Source organism: Salpingoeca rosetta, assembly GCF_000188695.1.
Source record: "Salpingoeca rosetta unplaced genomic scaffold supercont1.1, whole genome shotgun sequence".
Taxonomy (NCBI): domain Eukaryota; class Choanoflagellata; order Craspedida; family Salpingoecidae; genus Salpingoeca; species Salpingoeca rosetta.
Genome location: NW_004457740.1, coordinates 1,013,795 through 1,027,303, shown reverse-complemented (window position 1 = coordinate 1,027,303; position 13,509 = coordinate 1,013,795). Strand labels below are relative to the sequence as shown.

General features: G+C 57.4%; 4 protein-coding genes across 4 annotated transcripts in view; 2 read left to right on the top strand and 2 right to left on the bottom strand.

The window, feature by feature from the left end:
- Window positions 1–1,043, top strand: part of PTSG_00221 (uncharacterized protein) — a gene marked incomplete at its 3' end in the record, with an annotated part of 2,083 nt that extends 1,040 nt beyond the window's left edge. Inside the window, exons 4-6 of the mRNA XM_004998713.1 lie at window positions 77–158; window positions 378–589; window positions 867–1,043. Coding sequence (XP_004998770.1) covers window positions 77–158; window positions 378–589; window positions 867–1,043 — 471 coding nt within the window. The remainder of the gene's footprint in view (window positions 1–76; window positions 159–377; window positions 590–866) is intronic.
- A 146-nt stretch (window positions 1,044–1,189) lies between these two features.
- On the bottom strand, window positions 1,190–3,965 carry PTSG_00220 (uncharacterized protein). Its single transcript, XM_004998712.1, has 10 exons — window positions 3,946–3,965; window positions 3,722–3,780; window positions 3,460–3,563; window positions 3,130–3,196; window positions 2,844–2,920; window positions 2,532–2,605; window positions 2,134–2,330; window positions 1,909–1,995; window positions 1,627–1,696; window positions 1,190–1,501 (listed from the first exon to the last, which is right to left on the bottom strand). The coding sequence occupies exons 2-10, from the start codon at window positions 3,728–3,730 to the stop codon at window positions 1,419–1,421; spliced, it is 768 nt and encodes a 255-aa protein (XP_004998769.1). The 5' UTR covers window positions 3,731–3,780; window positions 3,946–3,965; the 3' UTR covers window positions 1,190–1,418.
- Window positions 3,966–4,001: 36 nt separating this feature from the next.
- Window positions 4,002–11,768, top strand: PTSG_00219 (uncharacterized protein). Its single transcript, XM_004998711.1, has 5 exons — window positions 4,002–5,197; window positions 5,472–5,570; window positions 5,802–6,800; window positions 7,252–9,001; window positions 9,298–11,768. Exons 1-5 carry the CDS (start codon window positions 4,097–4,099, stop codon window positions 11,700–11,702), a joined length of 6,354 nt encoding a protein of 2,117 aa, XP_004998768.1. The 5' UTR covers window positions 4,002–4,096; the 3' UTR covers window positions 11,703–11,768.
- Window positions 11,769–12,166: 398 nt separating this feature from the next.
- The window catches only part of PTSG_11560 (uncharacterized protein), a gene marked incomplete at its 3' end in the record, with an annotated part of 1,986 nt that continues 643 nt past the window's right edge, over window positions 12,167–13,509 (bottom strand). The window contains exons 2-5 of the mRNA XM_004998710.1: window positions 13,210–13,275; window positions 12,985–13,074; window positions 12,690–12,811; window positions 12,167–12,467 (exon numbers count right to left, since the gene is read on the bottom strand). Of these exons, the coding sequence (XP_004998767.1) occupies window positions 12,167–12,467; window positions 12,690–12,811; window positions 12,985–13,074; window positions 13,210–13,275 (579 nt within the window). The remainder of the gene's footprint in view (window positions 12,468–12,689; window positions 12,812–12,984; window positions 13,075–13,209; window positions 13,276–13,509) is intronic.

Sequence of the window (13,509 nt, the reverse complement as noted above, 5' to 3'; positions counted from 1 at the left end):
ATCCCATTTAACCCTCTCAATCTTCGCACATCGACGTTGCACACGTGCGACCAGTGTTGCGCAGCTGGGAGTGCAGCAGTACATGGACATTGGCGTGCCCGCGGACAAGATCGTGCTTGGGCTACCCTGGTACGGCTACGACTACCCCTGCCTCAACGGTTCGTCACACGCAACATGCAACGCACAGCACTCTGCTCGCTGCATCACATGTGCACGCGTCATTCTTCTCCTTGCCAGCTCATCGCGTACACACCGTGTGCACCGCCCACCTGAACTCACCACTCGACCACACCAATACCACTCCACCTCCACAACCACCAACACCACTCTCACCACAACCACCACTATCACCAATGCACCATCACCATCGCCACCAGGCGGGAACGCGAGTGCTCGGTACTGCGAGATCAAGCGCGTGCCGTTCCGCGGCGCACCGTGCAGCGACGCAGCCGGCACGGAGCGCGGGTACGGTGATCTGTGGCAGGTGATCCACAACAGCAGCGCGCCCACCACCCCGGTCATGTACGATGACCTGCTCGTCTCAAAGTACTTCAACTACCGCCACACCGACGGCACCCTCCACCAGGTCGTGTGTGTGTGTGTGTGTGTGTGTGTGTGTGTGTGTGTGTGTGTGTGTGTGTGTGTGTGTGTGTGTGTGTGTGTGTGTGTGTGTGTGTGTGTGTGTGTGGGCCTCACGGCACGGAGACCTGTTCACTGACTGATTGATGACCTGTTCTCCATCCGCTCCCTTCGCCACCCCCACCACCATCAATCACCACCCTCAACCCCACCACCATCACCACCCTCACCCCCAACGTCACATCGACCATGGCCCCTTCCCCCCACCCCCTCCTTGCCTCTGTCAGGTGTGGTTTGACGACCCGAGCACGCTGCAGCAGAAGTTTGCGCTCGCCAAGACAATGGGTCTGCGCGGCGTTGGCGTGTGGAACTTTGACCTGCTTGACTACAGCACCAACGACCCCCGTGTGCATGCGGCCACAAGAGACATGTGGAACGCGTTCAATGCCTTCCTCCAGCCGTGACGTGGCATGTGTCCTATCGTGTGGTGTTGTGGTGTTTGCATGCGCCCTGTTGCTGGTCTGTAACCGTTACTGTCATGTAGATCACCCACCCAACCAACCAACCAAGGAGTAGCTATTGATGTGCTTGTTATGTTTGGCCACACCCATTTGTCGCTTCTCCAAACTGTATTGCTGTGTTGTGTACTGTGACAACGAGGGTAAAGCACATCGCTACATTGCTCGCTTTCTCCCCATCACGCAAACAGCAGACCACAACGCTCAACTCTCTCAAATACCACCTTCATCACGTATGCTTCAACAAAGGAATAACGGAACAACAGAGACACCATGTGTGTACGTGAATGTGTAAGTGAAAGTGTGTGTGTGTGTGTGTGTTCACCGGGCGTGCTGTGCTCTGTGCTGCGCTGCGTCGTCACCGCTGGAGAAGCGAGCGCGAATCACAAACCACGCCGTGCACGCTGCAACAAAGGGCAAATTAAAACGTGAGAGTAAGCGTGTGCATGTGTACGGTGTGTGAGCACGGATGTGTGTGCGTGCAAGCAGTTGCCATCTGTTCACATATGAATGTGTGTGAAGTGCTCACCGCAGAGGAGCGTGGCGCCGTAGATGGGCAGCAGAAACCCGACACATGTCGTCTTGTCAGCATCAATCGTCTGCACACCGCAGGAGAAATGGGATGGAGTGGAGGCGTTACATCCAAATCAACCACGTGCGATGTGCACACGCCGCCGCAGAGGCACAGACAAGCAAGCACTGACACAAACTCTTACTCATATGGACACACACACACACACAGACACACACATGCACGCGATCTCACAGTCACACACTCCCGATGACTGTGTGATCTGGCATGTGGGCGCACCAGGAAGGCAACAAAGTAGTGCATAGCGAGGACGAAGAAGAGCTTCCAGTCGCGGGATGGAATGAACATCGACTTGCTGATGGTGCGCTGTTGGTGGACGGCACGCAATGTCAAAGGCGGGCGTGAGGGGATAGCAAGGTGCACACACACACACACACACAGACATGTACACATGCAAGCACACACACCACCACACATAGACAAACGCACGACAATGGTGCACACCTGTTCCCAGGCCTTGCCAGCGATGACGCCCCAAAAGGCGTGGCACATGACGATGGCGGCAGACACGAGAGCAGAGATGGTGAAGAGGTTGAAGTCTGGGCAGCCGCGCGCCGGGACCATACCGGGGCCAGTCATGATGTCGAGCATGTTGCTCATCATCATCACCGCAGACATGACCCCAAAGCCAAGCCCAGAGACTAAACAGTGGCGGCGTTGATGGAGGAGGCAAGAAGGCAGAGAAGAGAAAGCGATACAGGGGTTTGAGTGATAAGCAAACAGGAGAACGGAGGAGTACAGCAGCGCATCAAACACAGCAGTGCATCAAGCACAGGCGGGTGGAGAGGAATTGTGACGGTAGCCAAAGAGCGGGCGTTGATGGACGCAATGCATGCACTCACCGAACCACAGCTTCTCGCGTGTGATGACGACATCGCCATCGGGCGTGAGGGTGCTCAGGCCCTTCTCCGCTTTGCTGTTGGCGCGAACACACGTGCATCAAAACCGGAAGCGTGAGCGGTCATCAGGCAACACAGCAATGCCACTGATACACACACACACACACACACAAACTCCACTCATGAACAGTCGTCAAGCAAACGGACATGGGCACAGACAGCCAGATATGCAAACAGAAACATGCACACATACATACACACACGCACACGCAGACACAAATACACAAAAGCATAGGGGTCTGCGCACAAACGTACTGCAGCATCTTCCAGAAGAAGTAGCGGAACGCCTCTTGGATGGGAACGGAAATCAGGATCACAAACCAATAGTCATCCTGGCAAGCGCGCGCCCAAGGCATGCGTTGAGACCGACACTACCACAGCATGCATGTCGCACACGCACACACACGCACACACACACACACACACACACACACACACACACACACACACACACACACACACACACACACACACACGCACGCACACACACACACACACACACGTATTCATTATGCAAACGGCAACAACGATCGGACAGTACCTGCAGCGGCGGGATAATGATCCAGATGATGCCCGTCAATAGCGCTGCCAGCAGCCACATGAATGCGCTGCAGCATGGCACGCGGTTTGTGAGGGTGACATGCAGCAAAGATACATGCCAAACCAGATGGAGACGATGCGCACGGAGTTTGCCAACTAGTCGGTCCGCACGCACACGCCCACAGCTTTGGAAGGCACCCTCGCTCCTTCTTCTACACACACACACACACACACACACACACACACACACACACACACACACACACACACACACACACACACAGAGGCACAATCTCCATCGCCCTTGCACGTTGGTTGCGCGACAACAAACCTGGCCACGAGCACGATGACGAGTTTGGGGCTCCGCCGCACCACAAACCAGAAGATGGCCAGTGGCATCGAGAAGATGATGAACAGCGATCCCCATAGTGTCGCCTAAACCGAGCACAAGGCATGTGTGAGCGTTGTGTGCGTGCGTATGCTGTGCGTGTGTGCATGTGCGTGTGCATGCATGTGTGCATGCAAGTAGTTGGAGTTCATCAAACACAAAGGCCAGCAGCAAACCGCAATACAAACAGATGTTCCTCTCGCACCTGAGTCATGATGGCGGCTGTCTGTAGGCAAAAATCAAAGCAAGGCTCTAAGTGTGGGTCTGGGTGTGTGTAGCAGTAGCAGCGGCAGCAGCAGCAGCAAACGCAAAGACAGCGCTGTGTGTGTGAGAGAGAGAAGAGGGCAAGCCAAGGCAAAGCAAGCAATCCCAGATAGGGAGGGAAAGGACTGACACACCTCAGCACGGCAAACAAACAACACAACCAACGTCGTTCGGTTGCAGCGGCTCCAGCAGGAAATGCCAATTTGCCATGTTTCCTGCAACTTTTCTCCATTGCCAACCACCAAACAAGCACGACAGCCAGCACAAACAACACAAAGCGCACCACACCACCAGCACCAGCACACCACTAGCTAGCATGTCGACGGAGGCAACGGAGGAGGGTGCAGTGGCTGCCGTGGATGCACACGCGAAAGAGGATGCAGCAGAGGAAGGCATGATGGCTGGTCCGTCAACTGTTGACACGCCTACAGCCCAAGATGCAAGAAGGGAAGACGAGGCGGATGCGGCACAGACTGGCAATGGTCCATCACGACCCCATAATGACGATGACGATGATGATGATGATGATGATGCAGTCCATGATGATGATGATGATGATGATGATGATGATGGCGCGGCAGTTGGCGATGCCGGCCCACAAAGCGGAGGAGTTGAGAGTACACAGGACACAGCAGCGCATGACATCGCTAGCTCACACCCATCAGAGACGACGCTGGTGCGGGAACCTCTCGAGGAGTCGGCTGACCATCAAGGCAATGAACAACAACAGCCTGCAAAGCAGCAGGCAGATGATGCACACGATGCCGTTCTCACACAGGATGCGGACGATGACAACAACAATAGCGACATCGCAAGCAATGACCTGCACGAAGACGTTGAACCAGGTGACCGTGGTGATGAACATACGGATCAACAACAACCGAGCTCACACTCGATGCAAGCAGGCAGCGAAAGTGTCACAGCTGCCGCATTTGCGTGGGAAGACGAGGAAGACGCTGAAGTGGCATCGCTGCTGTTTGATTCAGAGGAAGAACAAGATGAGCAAGATGGGATGGTGCCGCCGCTACAGTCCCTCGGCCGCGATGCTGGGGCTCCCGGTCTGTCCACGTCATCTCTGCGCGGCGCGCTGGCTGGCTCACAGAGTCGCAGCAGCAGAAAGGCGCTCTTCCCAGACCAGCAAGCCGTCGGCAACCAGATTCGATTGGAGAAGATCACCGAGAACATGCAGCGGTATGACAAGGAGGTGGCAAAGCTGGAGGCACAGCGGGGCAAAGTGGCAGCCAACATCTCCGAAGCGCGGGCACAGCTGGCCAGTCTTCATGCACAAGTGGACGAGCTGGACGATGGCATCGACGCCCTGCTTGACTCCGCCACCACCGCCGACGGCACGTTGAAGAGTGAGGTCAACGCGCTCCAGAACCAGCAGAACTGCCTTCTCAGCCAAGTCACCGACCTGGTATGTAAAGAAATGTCCATGCTTGTTTTGTTGCACGTGTGCGCTGTCATCGCTGCTTGTTGCTGTTACTGTTGCTTCCGCGCCTGTTTCTGTCGTTGTTGCTGCTACTGCTGCTACTGTTGTCGCTGTTGTTGAAAGTGGTGGATAGTTGTGGATTGTGGTGGGTGCTTGAGACTGTGACAGCAAGGTGGATAGCGAAGGCTGGTCATAGGTGTACCCTCCCTGATCACCAGCTGAATTGTGCGACTGCTCATTCATTGCTGCTTGCTTGTAGGAGGAGAGCATTCGAGAGATGGAAGCGCAAGATGCCACCATCCAAGAACGCATCCAAGATTGTACTGCGAAGAAAGCGCAGTTTGCAAAGCTTGAACAGGTACGGCCATGGCTGTGCTCGGGCGATGTGATGTGGATTTACTCTTGTCTCTTCCATCACTCCACAATTCATGCGCCAACCTGCGCTGTACTGTTCACCACTGATACCACACACACACACACACGCGCGCGCGCACACACACACACACACGCACACACACACCAACATGCACACACCACCACACACCAACACGCACACACACACACGTACGCACAAACACACTCAACTCAGATGGTGCTGGACACGAAGAACAACAACGACAAGGTGGACAAGATCCTACACCGCCATCGCCGGGAGGGCAGTGGACCGCTGGTCGAGCGGACACGCAAGCGGCGGTCAAAGCAGACGCAGCCGTTGCCGTTCCCAACAGACGGGCAGGAGGCGACGGCACGCGTGCGCCGGCTTATTGGCGAGCGCCTACAGCAGGCGAAACAGCGCGAGCGAGAGGCAGAGACACAGGAGGCCGTGGAGGAGGGCAGGAAGCGAGATGTGCTGCTGAGCTTGAAGCGAAACATCGACCACGTCTCAGAGGGAGACAGGCGGCGGGCCATCGAGTTGAGGAAGCGACGGCAGCAGGCTGAGCGCGAGCACAAGGCCGAGAAGCAGCGGCTGCTGGCGGAGGGCCAGAACCCGGAGGAGGTGTTCCGGCGACGCAAGCTGGAGCGCGAGCGAGCGAAACAGCAGCAGCGCGCACAGAGGGAGAAGGAAAAGCAGGAGCAGAGCATTGCCGCGCGCATTGCACAGGAGATGTCGTGGAAGCGAAGCGAGGTTGGCGAGCGCACGGCCAAGCTGCGGCAGACGGCAATTGGGACAACCATGAAGACGATGCAGGCGACGAGCGGGGCCGTGGCGGGCAGATTCGAGGCAGAGGCAGCGCTGCAGCTGAAGATGGAACAGCAGCAGCAACGTGGCGCTGGTGGCGCTGGTGCTGGTGCTGGGAAGCAGCGAGTAGGACCGAACCACAAGAGCAGCAAAGCGTCAAAGGTGGCACTGGCAAGTGCACAGGATATCGGTGACGAAACAGGTGGCACTGACGGCGGCAGTGTCAATCCCGCAGCGAAGGCATCATCCGCCATGTCTGTTGGCCGCATATCCAAGCAGTCGTCGAAGCAGCAGCTGCTCGCAGCGTCCAAGATGGGCAGCCAGATGTCAGTGCTGAGTGGCTCCAGCAAACAACAACAACAACAGCAAGGGCCGCTTCCATCGGCGTCAGATCTCGCCAGACAGCTGGTGCGGTGCCGATTGATGTGTGTGCGTACTGTGTAGTATGTGTGTTGTATGTGTGTGGCTACACTGCATGTGTGTTGTGTGTGGAGGCTCGCGCGCGCGTGTGTGCACGTTTGCGCCTTTTTTTTTTTTTTTCTTTTTTTTTACATTGCACATGTTTGTGCTTGCGAGCGTATCATCGTGTATGCACATAGTTTTGTGGACCCTTTTCTTGACAGGTTGCATTTGCCCTCTCACTCACGTGTACACACACACACACACACACACACACACACACACACACACACACACACACACACACACACACACACACACACACACACACACACACACACACACACACACACACACACACACACACACACACACTCGCTCACTCACTCAAACACACACATTCACACACACCACACACTTCACTCACTTCACTTACTCAAACACAAATGTGCACGGTTAGGTTGTTGCTGGGCGCGAGTTCAAAGGGCCTGCATTTGTGAGCAAACCTACAACCATCTCCTTCGAAGATTTTGACGTGGGCGAGACATATGCGCAGAAGGTTGTGCTGACCAACATCAGTTACAGCGTCAACAGTTTCCAGCTGCTGCCACCGCCTGTGGACGCCATCACATACGAGTACACCCCAAGCGGCGGCCTCAGTCCCGGCCTGTCTGCAGAGCTCACTGTCGTGTTCTCCCCAAAGACCAACCGTGACTGGTCAGGCCACATTCGCCTCCTTGCGCAGACGGGCGAGTTCACCATCCCGATAGAGTGCCGCCGTAAACGCGCCAGCGTGTCGCTGTCTTCGCAACATGTGGCGCTTCCGTCGGTGTACATTGGCGAGACAGCACGTGCAGAGGTGGTGCTGGAGAACACGGGCGCGCTCGCCACGCAATACCGCATCCAGCCCATCCATGACAGCAGCGACGGTGATGGTGGTGATGGTGATGGTGATGGGGCCGCTGCTGCAGATCGCACGACGACATCGACGACAACAGCTTTAGCTTCAGCGACCGTGGTCGAAAAGGACGAGGCGGAAGCGAGGGGCGGCAACGCAGGCACTGGCATCAATGCGGGCGCCAAGGTCGCAGATACAGCAGACAAGAGCAGCAACAACAACAATAACAACAACAACAACAATAACAACAGTGGCAGTGATGGCACGACAAAAGCGACAACGACAGCAACAGCGACGTCGTCATCTGCGTCGCACCATCATGGCATTGAGCTCGAGGGTGAAACAGACGGCGTGCTGGCGGCAAAAGGGAACACAACGATTGGCGTGGTGTTTGCACCCCCGCACCCTGGCCCGTTCTCCCGCAAGTACAAGATTGTGTTTTCGGACAGCGACTGCGCGCCGCTTGAACTTCAGGTGGACGGAGAGTGCACGGCTGTGCCTGTGCAGCTGACCCACGACAGCGTTGACTTGAGGATTTGCCAAATCAACCGCGTGTTTTCGGACCGCGTGTTTGTGACCAACACCAGCTCCACCTCGTCGTTCAAGGTGGCCTTCTCCGTGCCCGCCCCCGCGCGCAAGTATCTTGAGGTGCGGCCGCGCACCGCTGTTGTGCAGGCCGGCAGCCGGTGCAAAGTGTCGCTTGTGCTCACCCCTGGCGAAGACATGCTGAGCGACCTTGGTGACATGGCCGACAGCGAGACGTGTCTCGTGCACATCCCCGTGACCATGGTGACGGAAGGACTGGCGTACAAGGCGCAGGTTGTTGTGCACGCCAACATCACCCCGGGGGACATTGAGGTGTCGGCGCAGGCCATTGACTTTGGCCGTGTTGCGTTCACGGAGAGCGTCGTCGCGCCTCTCACCCTCACCAACACGTCTGCGCTTCCACAAGAGTTTGCATTCACCAACTGCCCCGACTACATCTTCGTGCAGCCCAACAGCGGGTTTGGGACGCTGCTGCCCTTTGAGACGACGCGTGTGAATGTCATCTGCGCACCGCAGCGCCACCCGCACGACGACGACGACCGCCCCCTCCGCTGCACCATCAACCTCGAGTGGCCAGGCAGCAATGAGCCCAAGAAAATCAGGTGCAAGGCCGTGGGCGTGCTGCCCCCGCTGCGTTTGAGTTCGAACCGGATCCGGTTTCCGCCCACCTGTCCTGGCGACGAGCGTGTGGCGCGCGTGGAGCTGAAGAACGTTCGCACAGTCACGCGCACGTTCCAATTTGGCATTCCATCGTCCTCCTCAATCAGTCAGTTGTCCCCTTACAAATGCACAGTTGGTGTATTCTTTGTGCTGTTTGCCATGGTGTTGTCAGATGTGTTCTAAGTTGTACTCCAGTGCTCAGGAGTGTTGCTCTGGTGACGGTTGCAACTTTGTTGCATTCTGTTGTTTCTGTGCCAGCATGACTTCCGCACATGTGTTTGCTTAGCCCGCCTGTGACCCCACCACCACCATCTCACATCTTCTCATATGAACCCACCCTTCCCCTTCCCCTTCTCTCACATTTTCCCCTCTCACCTTTTCTCCTCGTGTCACCACGACCAGGTGTGAGCCCGCTGTGCGACACGGTGAAGCCGGGCGAGACGCTTGCACTTTGGGTGCGTTACGTCAAGCCCAAGCGCGACGACGGCGTGTTGTTTGCAACGATTCGACGCTTGATCAGGGAGCAGCAGGCCAAGGAGGCCGCAGAGCGTGAGGCCGCAGCAGCAACAAGCGATGCGGTGAGCCCGTCCACATCCACGGCCAGCGATGCGAAGGCAAGTGCAGGTGCCAAGCAAGGCAGCGGGAAACCGACGTCGAAGAAGCCGTCTGCTGACTCGACACGCACGGGCGTGTCTGCCAAGAGCGCGATATCCATTGCCCCGTCAACCATGACCACATCGTCAACACAGCTGTCTGCGGAGACCCCCGACGACGCCCCACTCTCGCTTGTGGAGGTTGATCCGGCCATCCTCTCTGCCGCGCTGCAAGAGGTGTACCCGCAGCGCATCCACCGGCAGCTCATTCCGTGCTACGTCAAGCCGCGCTCATCCTCGTCTTCGTCCTCGTCAGCGTCGAGCAACACGGCCAACAATGGTGCTGATGGCGGTGCTGATGGCGGTGCTGACGGCAGCAGTCGCGGGCCCGCGGCCGTTGCCGTTGACACAACCGAGTGCTCGTATCTTGACGTTGAGGTGCCGGAGGTACCGCCTGTGCTGGCGGTCGTGTCGGACTATGGCAAGACGAAGCACGACTTTGGGCCCGTCTTCATTGGGGAGAAGGCGTACTACACGGTGGACGTGCTCAACATGTCGAGCGAGGTGGTGCACGTGAGCAGCAGCGTGCTGGACAGCTCTGGCGCATTTGCGACCGTCAAGGCCATCCGCCCCATGCAGCCAGGCGCAGTGCAGCGCATTACAATTGCGTTTTGGCCGCAGGCTGCGCGCGCGTATTTCGAGCAGTTTGACATCTCATGCCGCCAGCAGACCATCAAGCTGCGGCTATTTGGGCAGGGCGTTGTGCCCACCTTAGAGGCGGTGCTGCCCAAACGCGAGACGCACTGCGAGTTGGTGTGTGCGGCCACGAGCCAGCCCGTGCCATCGGGGCCGTTCCTCATGTTCCACGATTGCATCAGTGGCGATCGTGTGCAGGCGAAGCTGCGGCTCCGCAACACATCCACGCTGCCGCTCTCCTTCACGCTCGCGTTTGCAAGCCAACAGGCCCGTGACAAGAACACTGTGGCCATCGCCAGCAGGCCGAACAAGAACGACGCGAGCAAGGGCGCAGCGGGCGTGCAGGAGGCGCCGACGGTTGCGTTTGATGCGCGTGTCGGCGCGGCGACGGTGGTGCGGCCACAGCGGCAGGAGTGGGACACGTGCAACGTGAGTGGAACGCCGGCATTCTACTGTGAGCGGTACACGGGTCGCCTGGCGCCAACGGAGCACACGGACATTGCTGTGACGTTTGCGCCCGACCGCACCTCGCTCTTCTTCCGCGATGTGCTGCGTATCACGTACTCCAGCATGGTTGCGCCCATCTGTGTGGACGTGCGCGGGCGCGCGTGGAGTGCAGGCCCCTTCCTCATTGGCGGTGCATCGGCGGCGCTGCCCGCAGCAGACAACCTGCTCCTCCTCTCCCACTGCACTGGGGACGGGCTTGGCGATGCCGGTGATGGCAGCGGGGACGCAGCGGAGGTGAGTGGGAGCACAGGCGACGCTGGTGCCGAGGGCAAGGACGGCAACAGCGGTGGTGGTGGTGGCGGGAAGAAGAACAAGGGGCAGGTGAAGACGCTGCAGAGGCATGTGCCACTGCTGTACAGCTTGGCGGCGCACACAACGACAACGACGTCGGCGGGCAAGCCCGGGGATGGGAGTGGTGATGGCGACGGTGAAGGATCTGGGCCCATGTCTCGGGTGGTGTATGACAGCATTAGCACGACGCTGCTTGCCGGCATCCCTGTTGTGAGCGGCAACGCGGGGAAAAAGGTGACTGGCGAATGTGTTGTGCAGCCTTTAAGCGAGGAGGACCAGAGCAAAGGCTTCTCGCTGAGCGTGGTGAATCGTGCTTCGCTCGACAGCTCGCAACTCCTGCCGGTGGTGATCACATTCAAACCACTAACCAGCGATGATGAGAGTGACGGCGATGGTGAAGGTGATGGCGAAGATGGTGATGTGATGACAGCTGATGGCGAAGGGGCGACACGAGCGGGCGCTGATGGTGAAGAACAAGGCAAGTCTGACAGTGGTGGCCCTGGCGGCGAGCAACCAAAGCCTGCAGCAACGTCACCCCGTGCGTCTCCCATGACGCCAACGCCACGCGGTGGTGCTGGGGAGCAAGAGGAGGAGGTAACGGCGCAGCGCAAGGACCTTGTGCCGGGCATGAAGCTCGTTGCTGCCACCTCGTTTGTTCTCAAATCGGGAGCACATGCCGTTCAGTATGACGTGAGCGTGCAAGTCACCGTGGTGGAGTAGCCATGGCGTCATCAGTGTTTGCACGCGTATGTTGTTGTTTAAGTTGTTGTTGTTGTTGTTGTTGTTGTTGTTGTTGTTGTTGTTGTTGTTGTTGTTGTTGTTGTTGTTGTTGTTGTTGTTGTTGTTGTTGTTGTTGTGCCTGAGTGTATTGATCCGTGTACTTGCTTGTACACATGCCTCCAGGGAGCTGTGCTATTGTTGGTGTTAGAATTCATTTGGGTGTGATCCTTCACCTTCTGTACATACAACACAGTACACCTGACACCAAACCGAGCCTGAAGAATCCACAAAGCAGGGCAAAAGCGAAGAGACGGGAAGAGGAGGGGACGTAATGGAGAGGAATAACCGCCAGGGAGCAGCACAAGAGAGCCGACACACACACACACACACACACACACATACACACACACACACACACACACACACACACACACACACACACACAGGTCAGCGTGGCGAGCAAGTCAGTTGCCTGTCCGTGGGCCCTTCTCTGGGAGCTCTGGCTCGGGCATGTCGTCGTGGGCGGCGTGCTGTTCATCCGGCAGGCGCCGCTGCGTGTGGAACCACTCGCTCTCAAACGCATCCCGGTCAACAGCAAGCCCGCTCGGGGGCACGTGCTCCACGTAGTCGCGCCCAATCTCGTCTGGCGCTGTGGCGATGGCGGTGGCAGTAAGGCTGGCGAGCTCATCTTGCACCACCTTCATGGCATCATGACACGTCATGTCTGCAATGTCTGGTCGCACCCCGTGCAGTTCCGCCAACAACCTGCACGCACGCACAGCCGGCAGTGAGGTGACATGCGCGTGTACGTGCGCGCGTGTGTGATGTGATGTGTGTTTGTGGATGGCACCTGAGTGCGCGCGTGTGTGTGTTTGTGTGCGTGATGTGTGTGTTTGTTTGTGTTTGTTTGTGTGTGTGTGTGTGTGTGTGTGCGCACGCGCTCGATGGCACAAGTGTGTTTGTTTGTGTGTTGGTGCAGCGACATACTCTGCCTCATCGCGGATGCGCTGATCGCGAACGAATCCGTGGGAGCTCAGCTGCGTCTGGGTATTGTCGAGTTCCCGCAAGGACGTGGTGTGCAGAGGTTGAAGAACGAGCATGATGTGAAGCTTGTCGTTTGACGCGACGTGCATGTTGGAAGGGAAAATGATACGAACAGGGTCACAGACACATGTGCGTAAACACACACACACACGCACACGTACACGCACACACACGCGCATATCCACGCACGTCCACGCACACACGCACGCGCGCACATTTGCAGTGTGCCCAAACGTACAAACTTGAGCCAGGCCAAGGATCGGATGAGGGACTGGGTGCGATAGTTTGTGAGGCGCGCAGCATCATCATCAGCGCTCGTGGCGGCCAGCTACATCGCGCATGTTGTGATGAGGGATAGGGGTGAATGAAAGGGTGATGCTGACGTGTACAAGACACACACCCACACATACACACGCACACATACACAAGCATGCGCACACAGGCGAGCGTGTAGCGAACTCACACGCGCATAGCATTTGGAGAGGAGGTGCCAATTACGGAAGTTGGTCTTCTGCGCCACAAGGCAGAGCTGGTACGCTCCAAGGGCATCTGCAGTGAACACGGAATGTGCATATGTTCTTGAGAGGGGGTGCACATGAGCAAACAAGAACATGAAGCCTCTTCGCCTCATGAAGTGGGCCCCACAGCACACACACACACACACACACACACACACACACACACACACACACACACACACACACACACACACACACACGCACGCACGCGCGCACACACACACACACACACACACAAACACACA

Excerpts from the sequence above, each read along its gene's own strand:
- PTSG_00220 (XM_004998712.1), bottom strand. Across the intron at positions 2,921-3,129 it reads TCATTATCCCGCCGCTGCAG|GATGACTATTGGTTTGTGAT; the intron begins GTACTGTCCGAT and ends CGCGCTTGCCAG. Across the intron at positions 1,697-1,908 it reads ACTACTTTGTTGCCTTCCTG|ACGATTGATGCTGACAAGAC; the intron begins GTGCGCCCACAT and ends TGCGGTGTGCAG.
- PTSG_00219 (XM_004998711.1), top strand. The coding sequence starts at position 4,097 with ATGTCGACGGAGGCAACGGAGGAGGGTGCAGTGGCTGCCGTGGATGCA. Across the intron at positions 5,571-5,801 it reads AGTTTGCAAAGCTTGAACAG|ATGGTGCTGGACACGAAGAA; the intron begins GTACGGCCATGG and ends CACTCAACTCAG. Across the intron at positions 6,801-7,251 it reads CAGATCTCGCCAGACAGCTG|GTTGTTGCTGGGCGCGAGTT; the intron begins GTGCGGTGCCGA and ends GTGCACGGTTAG.